Source organism: Tamandua tetradactyla, chromosome 5 (genome assembly GCF_023851605.1).
Source record: "Tamandua tetradactyla isolate mTamTet1 chromosome 5, mTamTet1.pri, whole genome shotgun sequence".
Lineage (NCBI taxonomy): Eukaryota > Metazoa > Chordata > Mammalia > Pilosa > Myrmecophagidae > Tamandua > Tamandua tetradactyla.
This window is the reverse complement of record NC_135331.1, coordinates 41,700,573-41,717,082: the sequence shown is the minus strand read 5'-3', so window position 1 is coordinate 41,717,082 and position 16,510 is coordinate 41,700,573. Positions and strand designations below refer to the sequence as shown.

The 16,510-nt window shown below is 39.4% G+C and overlaps 1 protein-coding gene across 1 annotated transcript in view; it reads right to left on the bottom strand.

Annotated features, from left to right (window-relative positions):
* Positions 1 to 709: 709 nt before the first annotated feature.
* LOC143684067 (carboxypeptidase B) overlaps positions 710 to 16,510 on the bottom strand; it is a 39,625-nt gene continuing 23,824 nt past the window's right edge. Inside the window, exons 9-11 of the mRNA XM_077160736.1 lie at positions 15,987 to 16,189; positions 3,187 to 3,271; positions 710 to 1,081 (exon numbers count right to left, since the gene is read on the bottom strand). Coding sequence (XP_077016851.1) covers positions 894 to 1,081; positions 3,187 to 3,271; positions 15,987 to 16,189 — 476 coding nt within the window. The 3' untranslated portion in view covers positions 710 to 893. The remainder of the gene's footprint in view (positions 1,082 to 3,186; positions 3,272 to 15,986; positions 16,190 to 16,510) is intronic.

Genomic DNA, 16,510 nt, shown 5'->3' with positions numbered 1-16,510 from the left:
CCTCTCAACTTTCTCAGTCCCACCTTCCCTGGTTTTCTTCTTTCACCTCTGGACAGTCACAGAATCTGTAAGTCCTGCTTTCTTCACCAGCTGAGACTTTCTTCAGGTTTCAGCCCTCCTGAGGGAGCCTCCTCTTCTCCTCCACATCTGATAGGTAGTTGTTTTTCATGCTCTCCTTATGTCGTTAGTGTAGCACTTATTTGCTTAATGTAAATTAAATTATTAATTGTTAAATTATTGTCATTAATTAATTATGTCACGGGTGTATCTCTATTCCAAAGGAAAATAAAATTGAGAATGATGCCTGCAGAACATGCTTCTCAACGTTCTGAGATCTAAACGCTGCAGCATTATCTGTTTAATGTCTGTCCTAATGAGGGCAGAAATGGAATATTTCTTTTTCATTGCTCTGTTCCCAATTGCTTGGCATGTACTAGATTGCTCATAAAATAACTGAAATGGGCTGAGATGGAAGCTAGACCAAGATGATTTTTTTTTTAATGTGCACCATGTTTTATAAATAAATTTCTCTTCATATTCCTTCTTACCGTCAAGCCTCCTATTACACCTTGTGCATCTCGGCACTTGGCGATTGGCCAACACCCCACGGACTTTCAACTCCTCTTCCCCTGACCTCATTATCACCTTGGGCTTGCTTTATTTGTTTGTTTACACCATCTTTTCCCAAAGAAGTAGACCCTCTGACAGGTTTTCCAATTATAATGACTTGTTTTTATTATGACCGATATTAAAAGATCTAAATTGTTTAATAGACCCAGGGGTTTTAAAGAAAGACTGAGATCTGGAAAACATCCAGGCAAACAAAAATAAGAATTCGGGATAGACAAGAAATGAAGAGCGGGCATTTTGAAGAAAGGCCCCCAGCCTTGCGGCTAGTACAGATGTTCTAGGACATAGTTGGAAACATGCTTGATTGCCAGCATTGTCTCCTCACAAGTTGGTCGGATCTGGGATTCAGGGAGGACAAAGCCATATCTGCCTTTATCCCGGAGTTCAAAGGTGAAGGAATATCTTATTCCTTGGTCGTAAGCCCAGTCGTCAGAGCCTCCAGCAGCAGGATCTGATATGTGGAAACAAACAAACAAACTTTTTAAAGGAGCTTTTTAAAAAAGTCAATGTTCTTACTTTTATTTTTATTTTTTGCATGGGTAAGCACCAGGAATTAAACCTGGGTCTCCGGCATGGCAGGTGAGAACTCTGCCTGCTGAGCCACCGTGGCCCACCCAACATCGTTTTTTTTATGATTACTAATGTTTCACTGGGCAAAATATTATTAGGCCAATTTTCTAAGAGACTAGATTATAAAGGATACAGACGCTGCTTTTAAAAATTAGTCTAATCATACCCATAAGCCTACTTTGTTGGAGTGATATGTTTAATACCCTAGAAAGTAAGTATTATATTTTGCAATATAATATAAAACTCTCAGTATGCTTGTATGCTATGTTAAAACTGTATTATATTGCAGGTAATATGTTTATAAATATACATAGTTTCTGGGAAAATATTCATAATTTCTCCTAGGAAAATAAGAAAAACTGCAAGCTTAATGGGTGAGAGGAGAGGGTTTCAAACTGTGCTGAAGCTGCTGAGTGATGAAACTGGAGCAGCTCAGAGGCAAATGAAGCTATGCCTTCATTTTTGTATCCTCAGTGTCTGTTATGGATTAGGCATTTGTTCAGTTATTAATTATTCCATAACAGTTATGACATCACCACTACATTGATTAAGTATCCATCCATCCGTCCATCCCTCCCTCCCTCCGTCCATCCATCCATTTATTTAGTTAACATTTGTATAGCCTCTACTGAGCAGCAGGTCATGGGCACAAATCTGGAGTTGCCATGACCAAGGAAAAATGTGGATCCTGCTCTCCAAAGGCAGTCAGTATGAAGGTGGGGAAATCCCTCAATGAAGGAGCCTGAATCAAACATACAGGGAACTTGCAGTATATGAATAATTTTGTTATTTCTGCTAGAACCCCCTTAAGGAGATAGTGTACCCCATCTGATTCAGAGCTGTTAAAAAAATGACAAGAATACAGAAAACAACACAAAACCTAAAAACAATTAAAAAAAAAAAAAAAAAAAAATAGGGCGGGCCGCGGTGGCTCAGCGGGCAAAGTGCTTGCCTGCTATGCCGGAGGACCTCGGTTCGATTCCCGGCCCCAGCCCATGTAACAAAAACGGAGAAACAGAATACAATAAAACAAGAAAATGTTTAAAAATGTTTCCCTTTCTTCCTTCCTTCCTTCCTTCTATCCTTCCTTCCTTCTCTCTGTCTTTCCTTTAAAAAAAAAAAAAAAAAAAAAAAATAGATCTCAGAATTGGAGCCTCTCCAACTGCCCTAGAGTGCCCTTGATGACACAACTAACTGGATTTTTTTTTTCTTGTGTTCTCGGGTATATTTCTATTCCAAAGGAAAATCAAATTGGAAATGATGCCTGCAGAACATGCTTCCCAATGAGAGCTAAACTCTGTAGCATCCAAGGCTCTGAGGTCCAGCCCCTATTCAACTCTCTGGCTGTGTGTCTCTTGCTACTTCCTGGGAGTAAATGGTGGTAGGTCAAATGTGCAGCCCTCGGAAGGTGGCTTGTTCCTCAAGTAGCCCTCACATCTGCTGTCTCTTTAGCTTGGGAAACCTTCCCTTTTATGCTTTCAGGCTGCAGTTGTCTAAGGTACTCCTGAACTGTCATTCAGCCCTTGGGTATGTTCTTTGCTTGTGCTTCCTTGTGTCACAGCACTTAGCACCTGTATTACACTTCACCATTTACTTCTCCTGCTTCCTTCCTGTGGGTTCTTTGAAGGAGGTCATAGGTCCCTCCCTTCCCCTATTCCTCCTCACTCCCTTCTTCCTTTCCACTTGCCTTCTTTCCATCCTCCATTCCCTTCTCCTCTAGTGCCTACTGAACGTTTGGCATGTAGTAGGTGCTCATTAGATGTTTACAAAGAGCAAATGTTTCCATGGGTTGAAAGGGATATTTTCTCTCTTCCTTTTTGATCAGAAATCTGATTTTGCATTTCATAACAAATTCACAGTCAGGTAAAAGCCACATGCTGGCCCTTTAAGGAGAGAGCTTAGATATCAGAAAGAAAAAACTCTGGGAACCATTTATCGGCTTTTTAGCACATGGTTTCTTTGCATAGTTCTGAAGCCGAGACTCACAGATTGTTGTAGCTCCTGGGCCATATGTGTACTTGGTGCCATGCAGTGAGGCCAGTTCTTTCACAGTAGCCTTAGCCAGGTGGTTCTGCAAAAGAAACAGCAATAAGCAAGTCAATAAATAAATAAAAACACACACTGCCCATGGTAGATTGAATTGCCTACCCCAGCAGAAGTCATCTTCTAAATCTGCTCTGCATTCCTATGGATGTGAACCCATTTGTAAATAGGGTCTTTTGGAGATGTTATTATTAGCTGAGATGTGGCCAAACTGAATCAGAATTAGTCATAAATTGTATGACTGGAAGACTTATAGAGAGGGGAAATTTGGACACAGTCAATCAGAACAAACCAGGAACCGGGAGAATTCAGAAGAGGCAAAGTCAGAAGTCAGAGAAAGCCTTAGGAGGAGACCAAGGGTATGTCCATGTGACAGAGGCAGAGATGCAAGCAAGGAGAGCTCACGGATTGTGGCATCACCAGAATGCTACTGATTCTGAGAGAAGCCATGGTCTTGCCAACACCTTAATTTGGGACTTCTGGCCCCCAAAACTGTGAGCCAATAAATGACTGTTGTTGAAGTCAACCCATTGTTTGATATTTGTTATAGCAGTCCTCACAGAGACACTGCCGAATAAAGAAACAAACGTCCCATGCATTTAAGATATTGAAGATGTTCAAAACTCATGATTCACTTTAGAATTTTATACTTTTTCAGTGTCCATTCCAATTTTTCCAGTTATGGTATCCAAGTAACCCTTGTGAAAGAATGTCTTCCCTAATGCTCTCCCAAGCACAGTCTGAGCTTTCCTCTGTTATATACAGAATATGTCATATCATGTCAACACTATGTGCCTACGACCTCTGCAGTTTCCAGTGACCTTTTCTGTCTTTTATCTCAGGCTCTAGCCTAGGGTTTAGTGCTGTGTAGCCGTTTAGTAATTGTTCATTGGAATGATGTGGTTGATCAGCATTCTTTTTACCTTACTGTTTGAGAATTAGGTTCTTTGATTTATTTTAAAGTGCTGTTGCAATAACATTTAGGTCCTAGCCCTATGTTCTAATTTAGTCACAAGGACAATTTTTATATCATTTTTTTCCTTTTATTTACATAGAATTTAGCTTCTCCTTTTTTCCTGGAATTTTTATTTAAGCTTGTTAAAAAATTGTTTTCTTTTTTTTTTCCTTTTTTGTATGCGATATGGTAGGGGGTCACATTTCATTCTTTTTCCATGTGTCTATCCCATTTATTGCACCACCATTGTTTAAATTTTTTTTTTTTTTGAGGAGGTACATGCATGTGCTGAGAATTGAACTCGAGTCTCCCACATGGCAGGTGAGAATTCTATCAAAAAAATTGTTCATGCTAGAGACCTTAGTTCATGCTAGAGACATGGAGCCATTGAGATCTGTAACAGATGTGATATTCTTATGGACCCAGTAAAACGTCAGTGTGTATAAAGAAATTAGATCATGTCCAAGGGTTAGCTTGCCAAATCGATCTCATCTCCTCGAGCTTGTAAGAAGAAAGCAGAAGTTTGGAATGTCTTTATGGCTCGATAGGAGAGACTGTCTATTATTATAGCAAACAAAAATCACACAGAAACACCCCCCCCCAACAAAACATAAACCACCTGGAAAGTGTCATGTTATAAAGCCAAGATTAATCATGATGGGTGCACGCGAGCTGGGGCAGGAATGTGAGAGCGCACAAACAGAAATGATGGAAAGTCAAGGCAACCTGCAGTGCCAGCACTGAAATTCTCAGGAATGATCCATTCCAAGGCGGAGTGGTAGTTCCAGCTTGAAAATGTTTTAGACTGAACAATTAAGGAACATGCATTTTATTTCAAAATATTGAACAGTTGAATTCCAGAATAAAGAAAGTAGCAACTATTAATTTATGTGTATCTTTTCTTCAAAGCAGTATCACCCTCTCCTAAGACCCACTGCCTCCAACGTTTTGCACTCAGTTCCTTGAGGAGAAGGACACATCAACTCTCTAATGTCCCCTGAAATTATGCTTATTTAAATGAATCATTTGAAAAGCAAGGCCTGAATTGGCTGGCTGGTTTATACAGATTTGAACAATAGTATTTACTGCAGGAGAATTGCCATGTATCATTCTGGTTTTGAACCTTCCTATATTTCATTTGGCATTATGATTTTTTTCTTTTTATATACACCTCAAAAACTGTGACGTTGGTGATGAAATTAGAAGAATCTTAGTCTTAGAAGAATCAATATTCTTTGGGATTATATTATTCTAGAATTTGAAGAGTCTAATATTCTAATATTCTTTAACTAGAAGAATCAATATACTTGGCATTATATTTTTGGCACTATAATGCTTTTCTTTTTACATATGCCTCAAAAACTGTGAGCTAGGAGATGAAATTAGAAGAATCTTATTTTTGCAAAGTAGAAACTTCCCTTACTCGTGTTTTAATTTTAAAACCAGTTAAGTAGTCTTATGTAAATTGATGAGGGTGTTTGATTAGAAGGTTTGAAGGATTCCAGCTCCCAAAGTGTTAGTGCTTCATCTACCAAGTGGTATGTTAGAAAATTTCAAAAGAATTATGAAATTTAAAACATGATTTTCTGTTTTGGTCTATTGAAATGATGAAATCAGTTTTCTGGAACTAACTTGTTCTTAGAGTTTTCAGTAACTTGAAAATTTTAGAGCTCTCTTTCCTTATTTCCAAACTGATAAACTGATATATACTTTCTCTCTCAGCATAGAATTTTTATTTTTGTGCCCTAAATATATTGCTGCTGTTGCTTAATCTTATTTTAACCAGGACACTGCATTAAGCATTTCTCTTGAACTTTCGGCATAGACTAATCAGAATAATCTACGAACACTGCATAATGCTCAGAATAGATTTAAAAACCACCTTTTAGACATGTGAAACATTGGTGATAGGTAAACACCATGTTTTCTTCTATTCTACAATTTCTCTAACTTGCTATTGATCAAAGGAAATCTCTGGTCAGTTAATTTCAGTAAGGCAGAACCTCTGATGCTAAAGAAGTCTTGTTCTTTCCTTAGCCACCTTCCTCGGCTTTCCTTTTATTCTTCCTTCCCCTTAAACCCTGAGTTATTATTTTTACTTAGCAGAGATATTATTTTTCAGAGTTAGTTTTAAACATGAAAAGTTTACGAACCCTGGAGAAGATTTAATAGTAATTGTCATTGTCTCTTGAAATGATGTTTGTTGATTGGCCATATCCAGCTTCTTAGCACCTGTATCAGTGTAACACAGTGTTGAAGTTATAGGACAAAAACCACAGGGGTCTCCTGGTGTTCTTTGATCTCTTTCGACTTATCGGCTTATTAATTTAGTCACAACTACAGTTAGGACACACAAAAACCTTTACCTTGCCTCTCCTCAAAACATGCTCTGGGCATGTGACGTGATAACCAAGTGCTTTCTAAGCCTTCAGTAGGCATATTTTGGAAACGGTTGCTCTGCTTTGCTGCTGAAGCAATATCTAGATTGATGTTAGCTTATAAAGGCTGTTATTTTATTCCTGTCCCTTGGGCATGTTGAGGGAGCATTCAGTTTATACCTCAGCCTCAGCTCTCCCTTGTCCTCAGTTGTCCTCTCCCTTCTCCTCAGTTGTCCTCTCCCTTCTCCTCAGTTGTCCTCTCCCTTCTCTACCGACCACATCCTTCAGTGCTCTGTGACCTTCTGTTGAAGTCTGGCTTCGTCTCTTGACATACAGGGTCTTTGTGACCTAGCCATTTCTATCTCTTAGGTCTCATCACTTCCTGGGCAGTCCCACGTTCCTTCTGAGCTTGGTTTCCCTGAACTTGCCTGAATATCCTTCCCTGTCTCTCTTACTTCCTTGTCTTTGTTTGCCCTTCTCCTTTTGCTGGAAATGTCTTTCCCTCTTTGTCCACGTGGAGAAATGTTATTGCTCTTCTAGTTTCAGTTTTAGTGTCACCTGCTCGTGAAGCTCCTCCTAACTCTCTTCGGAAGCTCTGCACTCTCTCCTTTGGGGGGGGGGGGGGCACCTCTATCAGAGCCCCCATTGCTCTGTGTTGTGACTACCTGGATTGTTTTTACATCTATTCCACACCCCCTGCCCTCCTGGTCTCCCTCCACCCCCCATATGCATAATCTCCTTATGGGGAGCGGTTTTAAGCTCTTCAATTTGTTTCCTAACACAGCACCTGTGGTGGCCCAGGGCCTGGACCCTCCTCCATAGGAAATGAGCCCCACGCATGGAACAGCCTGTTCGACCAGGACAAAGGTCAAGAAAGAAAACAGCCCCCCTGGAGGGAAAAGAATGTAACCCCAGATGTAAAGGGATAGCACTGATTGTATCTTAGTCTTAAACATTAAGACCCTTGAACGATTGTCCTCACCTTGTATGGAAAAGTCTTTGTTCTGACATCATATACACATTGCCCCTTGCACTCCTGCCCCTTTGTGGAGCACTATCCCTCTGGACTGGCTGCCACCAGAGGCTCCTTCCTGCTCATAAGTCCTAATAAATCTATGTCTGCTTCTGTGTTTGGTGTGTGGTCTCGCAAAGTGCTGACCCATGCTTTGCGCGAACTTGGTCTGAGCCCACACAGCACCTAACACACAGCTGAAAGACAGAGTCCCATGCTAGGGCTCAGGGGCGTAGGGGCAAGATTTGTGTGTGTGTGTGTGTGTGGGGGGGTGTCAGAGTGCTGAACTATGACCCTCCTTATTGGAAACTGGGGGTGCCTGTGGGAAGGCGGGGGTACCACATAGTGCGGTTGATGGGTTGTCGTCTTCAGACACTGATCTCTGCACTGCACTTCACTTCTTTCCCTTAACTTAGAAAAATGAAGCTTATGGACTCTTTCTCCAAGGCCAAGAAACAAAAAAAAGTCAGAAGAGACATTAATCAACCGAAATATCATATTTCAAATTCCAATTATCTTCACAAAAATCCCTGGAATCAGTGTGGGGCTTTTCCTCAGAAGAGTTCAAATAATTTCAGAAATGTTGCTCATTTATCTTTCCAACATTATCTGTCCACATTTCATCGGCACAGAATTTTCTAGCAGAATGGAATGCCGTGTGGAGCAGCACGCTCAGTGGGACCTTACTACCCAAACTGGGTGACTGACCCCTGCCAGGAATGGCAGCAAATCCTGCATTTGCTAAAATGTCAGAGTGGTAACTCTTTTCCCCTTTACATTTCTGTTAAAAAGGACCAAGACAGCTGAAGGAAGACTCACAAAGCAGCAGCATGGCAGAAAACATGCTCCACATCTGAATAATGACACTTTTCTTTACAATACAATCTGCCATTTGAGGGCCGTCTTACATCTTCATTCAATGGGTTCAAAATAAGAACTAACATTTACGTGATACCTTAGGCTCTACAAAGAGCTCTTGATAAGAGCTAGATATTTTTATCCCCATTTTACAGATAAAAGAACTGAAACTCAGCGAAGATAAAAGAACTTGCCCAAGGGCACACCGCTCCATGAGTAGCTGACTTGAGCTAGGTTTTTCTCATTTTAAATACCATGCTTTTTTTTCACGTCTTCCCATGGCCTTCTAATACTTCAAAAGACGGGTCGCTGGAGCTAGTTTTACCAATTGTAAAGAACAGAAGAAAGTTAAGTATAAATGAGCCTCTGAGAAAACTTTGCTTTCACTCAAGACAAAACATGGCAGCCTTTATGAACCCTTAGAGATGGAGAATTCACATCATATGCATGTTCTCTTTTGTCACCTGTTTCCTTAAAAAGAGGCCTTGGTCAGAGAGCAGAAGAGAGAGTCTAAAATGTCACATCTAACTTCAAGTCTATGAGACCAAGAACAAACTGGTGTGATGTTCCCTCAGGCTCCAGGCACCAGGGGGCTGGCGAGACGAATAAGGAATGGGTGCTGCTTTCGACAGACCTGCATACCCAGGTAACATGATGGAGAAACTCCCATCTCACGATTGATTACATTTGTGTACATGACCCTCAATTCAGCCTCCAGATGCATACCCAGTATATGAAAGGAGCTGTCTCTTCTTCTAATCTCCCAGTGGTTCTTTATCACAGTTACAAAAACAAGAGCCCCAAATGAACTACAAGGAATAAAGCAAGTCAAAGGAAATTTTCTTCAGAACTGAGTTGCTCATGTGAAGTTTAACCATCTCTATGGGTGAATCTATGTCATAATGGAAGCATCAAAATGATCTTCAACTGCAGTCTCCTTCCTTTGGGCCTATGATGATGGGAGACTTAAACCAAGGGAACAATGAGAAATGTAACTTTTGTAATCTTGGTGCAAAAGGAAGAGTCCTTAAGGTCTACAAGCAGACACGGAGGACAAAGCATTTGGGACTTGAAAAAACAAATGTTTCTGAGAAAAAGGAGGAGGATAAATAAATAGGTTAGGTTTGGGTTGCAAGGCTCCAGGATCAGAGATGGGAAAGGAGTTGGGAAAAAGCTTGGCTTCAGAGAGTAGGGTCTGTTAGTCTCTGCAGCGTCCACGGGGGTGTAAGGACGCTTTCACTGATTTAAACCAAATTTTTCCTTTGGCTCATCTGCAAACATGTTTTCAAGCTTCTTAAAATTCAAGGGAAATGTGACGATGAGTCAGCTGGAGTTACAAAGTCCAGAGAAATTTTTTTGGGGGTTGGAAGTGGTGCCTCTTTCAAATAAATATTAAAAAGTAAATACTGTATAGTGGGGATATGCAAGGTCTCTTGAACTTCAGATCTGGAGAACATTGTAAACTATGTGTGAGGAGTGAATAATTATAAGATTCTGTGAAAGCCAAGGGCCTTTGGCCAGGAATGTGACTGCACTCTTATCTTTGTTTAGAGCAGGGTTTCTTAACCTCGGCCACTATTGACACTTTGGCTGGATAATGCTTTGCTGTGGGTTTGTCCTGTGCTTTGTAGAATGTTTAGCAACATCACTGGCCTCTGCCCATTAGATACCAGTAGGGGTCCTCCCTTTACCCCCTTAAAGACAACCCAAAATATCTCTAGACACTGCCAAATGCCCCCTGGAAAAGGGGTGGCTTTGGGTTGAGGACCCCTGGTTTAATGGAAAGTCAAATGGAAGATATAATCATGGCAATGAGAGTTTTATTTTAGGGGAAAAAAATTAGAAAGGAAGACAACTGCTTTTAAAGGATGCCCCAAATTTCTCCTGCTAGAATAGGTGTCTCCTAAACACCTCTGATAGGTCAACCGTGTGAAATATTATTTTTCAGGCAGACCCGTATTTTTAAATGAGAATTTCAATGAATAGTTTTTTTTTAGTGTGAGTCTGTCACATGCAGTACTTGGGACAGACACACGGAATCTTATTATTAGTTGTTTATTTGAAATTCACCTTTAAGTGGAGTCCTGTGTTTGACCTAGCAACACTTTTTACCTGGTCTCATTCAGCAGGCTCCAGGGCCCACTGTGACCCGGGATTCATTCTGACATTCAAGTCCCTCCATTATCTGGTCACGTTATTGATCAAACCTCACCCTCTATTCTTCCCTAATGAGAATATTCAGAAATGGGCTGACTGCTTCTGATTCCTTTTTCATTTCTGTTTTGCACATCCACTGTTGCATATTTGTTGGCTCTACTCTTTGCTTAAAATGTCTTCATTTCCTTACCCTAGATCCTTCTCCAGTGCAGAGTTGGAAATGCCTAATCCTGCACTTTCCTTACATATCTAAGTTTCATCGTTCCAATAAAATCCTAAATTCTCGGTGACAGGGACTGAGAACTGAGCACTTAATAGGTGCTCAGTAAAATTGCTGGTGATTGTCTGATGAGCCATTTACTGACCAGGCCCAGCAGGGGAATTTGAACAGGGCCAAGAATCATTTAACGTGCTTGGTTGTAAATCAGCAATTGCTTTCTCTAATCAAAGATATTCTGCAATTTTCATTCGAATTTTTTTTTTTTTAATTTAGTGAGGTTAGAAATTCTGGGAAAATTCCTGGAGCAGATGTTCTCTGTCCTAAGAACTTGTTGAGGGTTTGTCACCTTGTTTGACTTAGCAGCTGGTAGCCTGCCTGACAGTGGGAATGTGGCCTCATGACGTTTGTGATTAGGCAGGGACGTGGTGACAGCTGCGACTGGGTGTGTGCATGACCCTGCAATTCTCCACCTCCTAATCGCAATATATCTTCTCTCTGATTTTTATGTTTATCTCTAATGATGGCTTTGCTTTATGCTCACATGTTTTTGGTGGAGCAGTAGCCGTTTATCTTGGTGATTCATTTAACTAAAGTTTAATTAAGAGGTAGTGAAGTGATACCAAACTGGACTTTATTGGACTTTAGAAGCGGTTTTCTCTCCTGTGGTCAAATTTAGTAATTTTTCAGGAAGAACAGGGCCTCCCTAGCTATACTGCCATCTTGCTCCTGGTTAATGAATGTATAGTCATGGAAAGGATGGTCTGGGATCACAAAGACAGCTGCATGGAGCACCACCACAGATTGTGGCTACAGGCATGGAGCACCACCACAGATTGTGGCTACAGGCATGGAGCACCACCACAGATTGTGGCTACAGGCATGGAGCACCACCACGGATTGTGGCTACAGGCATGGAGCACCACCACAGATTGTGGCTACAGGCATGGAGCACCACCACAGATTGTGGCTACAGGCATGGAGCACCACCACGGATTGTGGCTACAGGCAGGGGTGTGTCTTTAGAAATTAGGGCAGACTAGGAAATTCCTCAGGAGCCAAGAGCTTCAGGGGCAGGCCTGTCCCCACTACTGGTATTGGTTTAGCCAAGTCTGCACTGTCTCAGCAGACAGTGTTCCTGTTCTTCCTGGGGAACAGGAAGGCAGAACCAGAGAACGCCTACGACTTTTGTAGCTTAAAAATGTGTTGCAGAGAAGTGGTGGGAAACCCATGCCCTGGATGGCCACCTTTGTGTAGCGTACATTGGCTTTCCCTTCGATCAGTTTGGGGAGTGGGACATGACCTTTAGTCTCTGGGTTTTCCTCTGACTTCTTGCTTTTCATTTTGTTATTACAGTGACATTTAGGTTTCTTTAGGGGGGAAGATGGTACATTAAGAAGTAGAGATGTGGCTAAGTTTGGGGAGCCTGTTCCATCATGTCTCTTAACTTTTATTCCCTCTGACAATAAAGAGATCACCTAATTCAATATTTCATTATCCTTCAGAACTTTATAAATTCAGCTTCAGCTTTTTTCTTGGTCTTGACATTTCCTCTGAAGACAATGATAGCTCTAAATTGAAGAAGTCTGGACTGGGGAAGTGGGCAGTTTATGATGACTTTGAAAATTCACAGAGCACCCTGGGTTCTTTAATATAGTATGGTAAAAACGGCTTGCAAATTATAAAGGATTATATCTGTGTAGAAGCTTTTTTTTTTTTTATAATCCATGCTATGACTTTTCCTGTTGTTTTACTTCATTGGCATTCGCACCTCTGTTTTCCTTCCTTCTGAAGGTTGTCTGAAGATAGGAGCAATTGTCACACAATATACATGTAAGGTCTTTTAGACATGAAGTCATATACATTTTTGTCATAACTCAATACCAAAAGATTGCTAAATTTGGGCTCAGAATGCTAATAAAAGTGCAGAGAAATTTCCTTGAGTCTTGAGCCTTATACATCTTAAATTATACTTTCCTACAAATATAATTTTATAAGGTTTATATGAATAGAGGAAAATAAAATAAATATACCAACTACTAGCAGAATTACTGGCCAGAATTCTGTATGACAAGTCAACTTTGTACCCCTTTAATAAAATTATGAGTTTTACAGGACATGGTATTATGTCAAGAATTCATCTTATTAATCGTTAACTACCTTTTTGTTTTCTGCAGCAGTGCCACATTTTTCTGTTCATAAATTGATCTAGAAGTACTAAATTTGGGAGAAGATGGAACATCCATCTTTTCGGATCAAGGTTTAAATTTTTTTTTTCTTGAAATCCTTATTACAAAAAAAACCTGAAAAAACCAATTACTTTTCTTTTTGAGAGATTCAAATTCTCTTCTGGCTATACATATATTTGTAGTGACACTACAGTTATGAATTTGTCCTAGCAAGCTATGCTTTGGAAGTAATCGAATTAGAATTGTACAAAATAAGAAAAATGTTGAAAGGGTCTCTAGGTACTCAAAAGATGTACGTGCTTTAGAGAGCGGGACCAAATTCAGGTCAAATATTTTTTGAATATTTGTAGTGACACTAGAGTTACGAGTTTGTTCTAGCAAAATATGCTTTGGAAGTAACCAAATTAGAATTGTACAAATTAATAAATTTCTTTCTTATTTATTCTTTGGAGAGCTGAACCAAATTCAGATCTTGAATGAATCAAATAATCAAATAACGTTCATCTTAGGCTTTACTAATGGCAACTAAATATTTAAGACACTAGGCAAAAGTGAAACTATTGAAAATTAAAGTAGCTTTTAAATTTAACAAGTATGATCAATGTGCTAATAATATAAATACAATTAAGTTTTGTATTTTAGTCATCTGTTTTATCAGGCTCAGGAAAAGATAAGAAGTGGAATGTTCTTGTCCTTGAATTCATTAGTATTATGAGTATTAAAAATAAATACCCAGGATAAGATAATTTTGTGGCTTGTGCATTTTTTCTTTTGAAAATAGATTATGGATATTTGGTATAATTCTGCATATTCCACTTGTTTTTAATTAGAATTTTAAAGCAATTTGGGGGGACGGGATTCCTAATAGTATCTCTTTTACCATTTTCTCACTTTCCTTGATTTCCAATGAAGAAGTGAATCTTAGATAAATGTATAAGTGGTTCACATCCTGTTGGAAAGTTTTTGCTCCACTTGGGGCACATGTGAACTGGCCTATTAAATTCACTAACCTGGAGCCCTGGGTCTTTTTCCTGGATAAAACCCCAATAGGAAGTAGCAAAAATTATTCATGAGATTTCAAAGACAGAACTTACTTGATTCTCTTTTCTTTTTTTTTTTTTTACATGGTCAGGCACTGCGAATCAAACCCAGATCTCTGACATGTCAGGTGAGAACTCTGCAACTGAGCCGCTGTTGCACTGCCTTTAATTCTCTTCTTAAGGATACTTTGGAGACTTTTAAAGGAGCCCAAGGTACTAGGTAATTATGGGGATCCAGTGGGACCACAAACTTACTTCATTGCTCAAAGGATTTTAATTTACTCATGAAACAAGAAAAGCTACTGAAACCTCTGCGAAGCAGTTCAATTCTAAGCAACACTTGGAGCTTTTCTGTTAGTATTAGCATTTATGTTTAAGACTAGTGGATACTGAACAAATTGGATATATGTTACCACTTAATGTGCTTTACACTTTCCGTCTTGATATTCTACTTATTAATTTGGTATCTAATTTTTATGACTTTGGCTTTTTCTCTTGTCATTTGGGACAATTTAGACATAGCGACATGAATTAAGCAAACAACACACCGCACCTCCTCTCCTCAGGGAGCCAGAATTGAAGAGCTGACCACACCCATCTCTGGGCCAGCAGATCCTGAGCACTCACTGGGGAGCACTTTCAGATCACAGATGACGCTTCACTGGAAAGCTGAAATATTTGATGGTTCCAAGTAGTGATGTTTTCTTTCATTGTTTTGGCTACAGATAGGGAAAATGGGAAGCTTTTTGAAAAATGGTGTTTTATAAACTTTTTTCTTTTTCTCTTTCACGGAAAGGACCAGGCCAACTAATAGTTACCAGCTCTTCTAGGAAGGCTGGAGTTCTTTTCACATTTTGCTCGTCACCGAATATTTACGTGTTTTATTTGGCCTCTAAAATACTGAATCTGAAAGTACAAAACAATTCTCAGTTTTTAAAGTTACTAGGCCTTCAAATTTATGCTTTTAGGTAAGCCAAATATCTATGTCACTATCTAAATGCACTACTTTCTCTTTTTGTTTTTTCATAACTCAAAAGCTTTAAATCTTATTCTTGCTTTTTAGATCATCGGTTCCAACTTCTGGTAGCCAGATGTTTCATAAATTAAAAAAATATATTGTGTGTAGAATTTAAACCTACTTACTTTTTCCGCATGGGCAGGCACTGGGAATCAAACCTGGGTCTCAGGCGTGGTAGGTGAGAACTCTGCCACTGAGCCACTGTGGTCTGCCCTAACTCTGCCTACTTTTAAAAATATTCAGGTATTGGTGTGCAATATTCCTTAATGGAAATTATTATAAAACGTTTAGATTACTTCACTTTCTATGGGATTATTTCTTGATTCTATATCAAGACTGTTAATGTGTTGAGTCGGGGATATAAAAGTGTCTTTGTACAAGTCCCTCTAATAAAGTTTTAGTCTCATCATTTGTGTTTGCCATTGATTGGCTTAATTCCATGTCCCACAGTGGAATAAACAATTTTAAGATCTGATTGTTAAATTCAATATCAACCAAATACAGAAAGATCCCTCATAACATCTCTTGCTTTCTGCCTATGTCAAGTCTAGTTTGACAAATTGACAAAATTGACTCTCAGACAAAAATTATGTGTGCGATCAAGGAACTTTGCTGATTATCCCAAGTGCATCTGAAATCCTCATGTGAATCAGCATTGTGGTGAGGCTGGAGGAAGAGGAACATTTTGAAGATTAGCTAATAAACCACATGCTGCTTACTCCTCCTCATCAGTCATATTTCAGCCAACGAGCTTTTCAAGCCAACTCAAGATTCTTTGTAAATCTGTAATAAGTTTTTCACCTTCTGCTACCAAAAATCAATAATATAGCCTCCAGAAACATTTATTATCATTTTTTTCAGGATTAGAATAAAAAAGAGTCAACAGTGAGATATCATATCTACCACTGTGACTACTTACCAATTCCACATTATTCTCTGTAAGCTTGTAATCATAAGAGTAAGGGTAGAGCATCATCTGGGAGTATGAGTGGATTGTCAGATACGCCTTGATGGAAGCGAGGTTCTGGCGGATGAAATTAGCCAGGGCCTTGGTCTCTTTTTCAGACTCTGCAGATGGTCCGCAGTAAGTTTCATCACAAGGCCTTTCTGAGGCTCCAACCTCTGGGAAAACATTTATTTTTGTTAATGGGAAACGGTCACCTACGGGAATTCTCTCAGGGGAAGTCTCAAACTTTCAAATGAGATAGTTAAAAAAAGTTGTGATTTTACAGGAATCTTTATAGTCATTCTCAAGTGTAATGCTTTATAAATACATCACAGGATATACTTTATCACAAGATTGGGGTGAATGACAAGATTAGGGTGATTTGCTTTTTTTTTTAAACTTTTTTTATTGCCAAATATAACGTATATACGAAGAAAAGAAAGAAAAAGCAATGATTTTCAAAGTACACTTCATCAAATAGTTACAGAACAGATTTC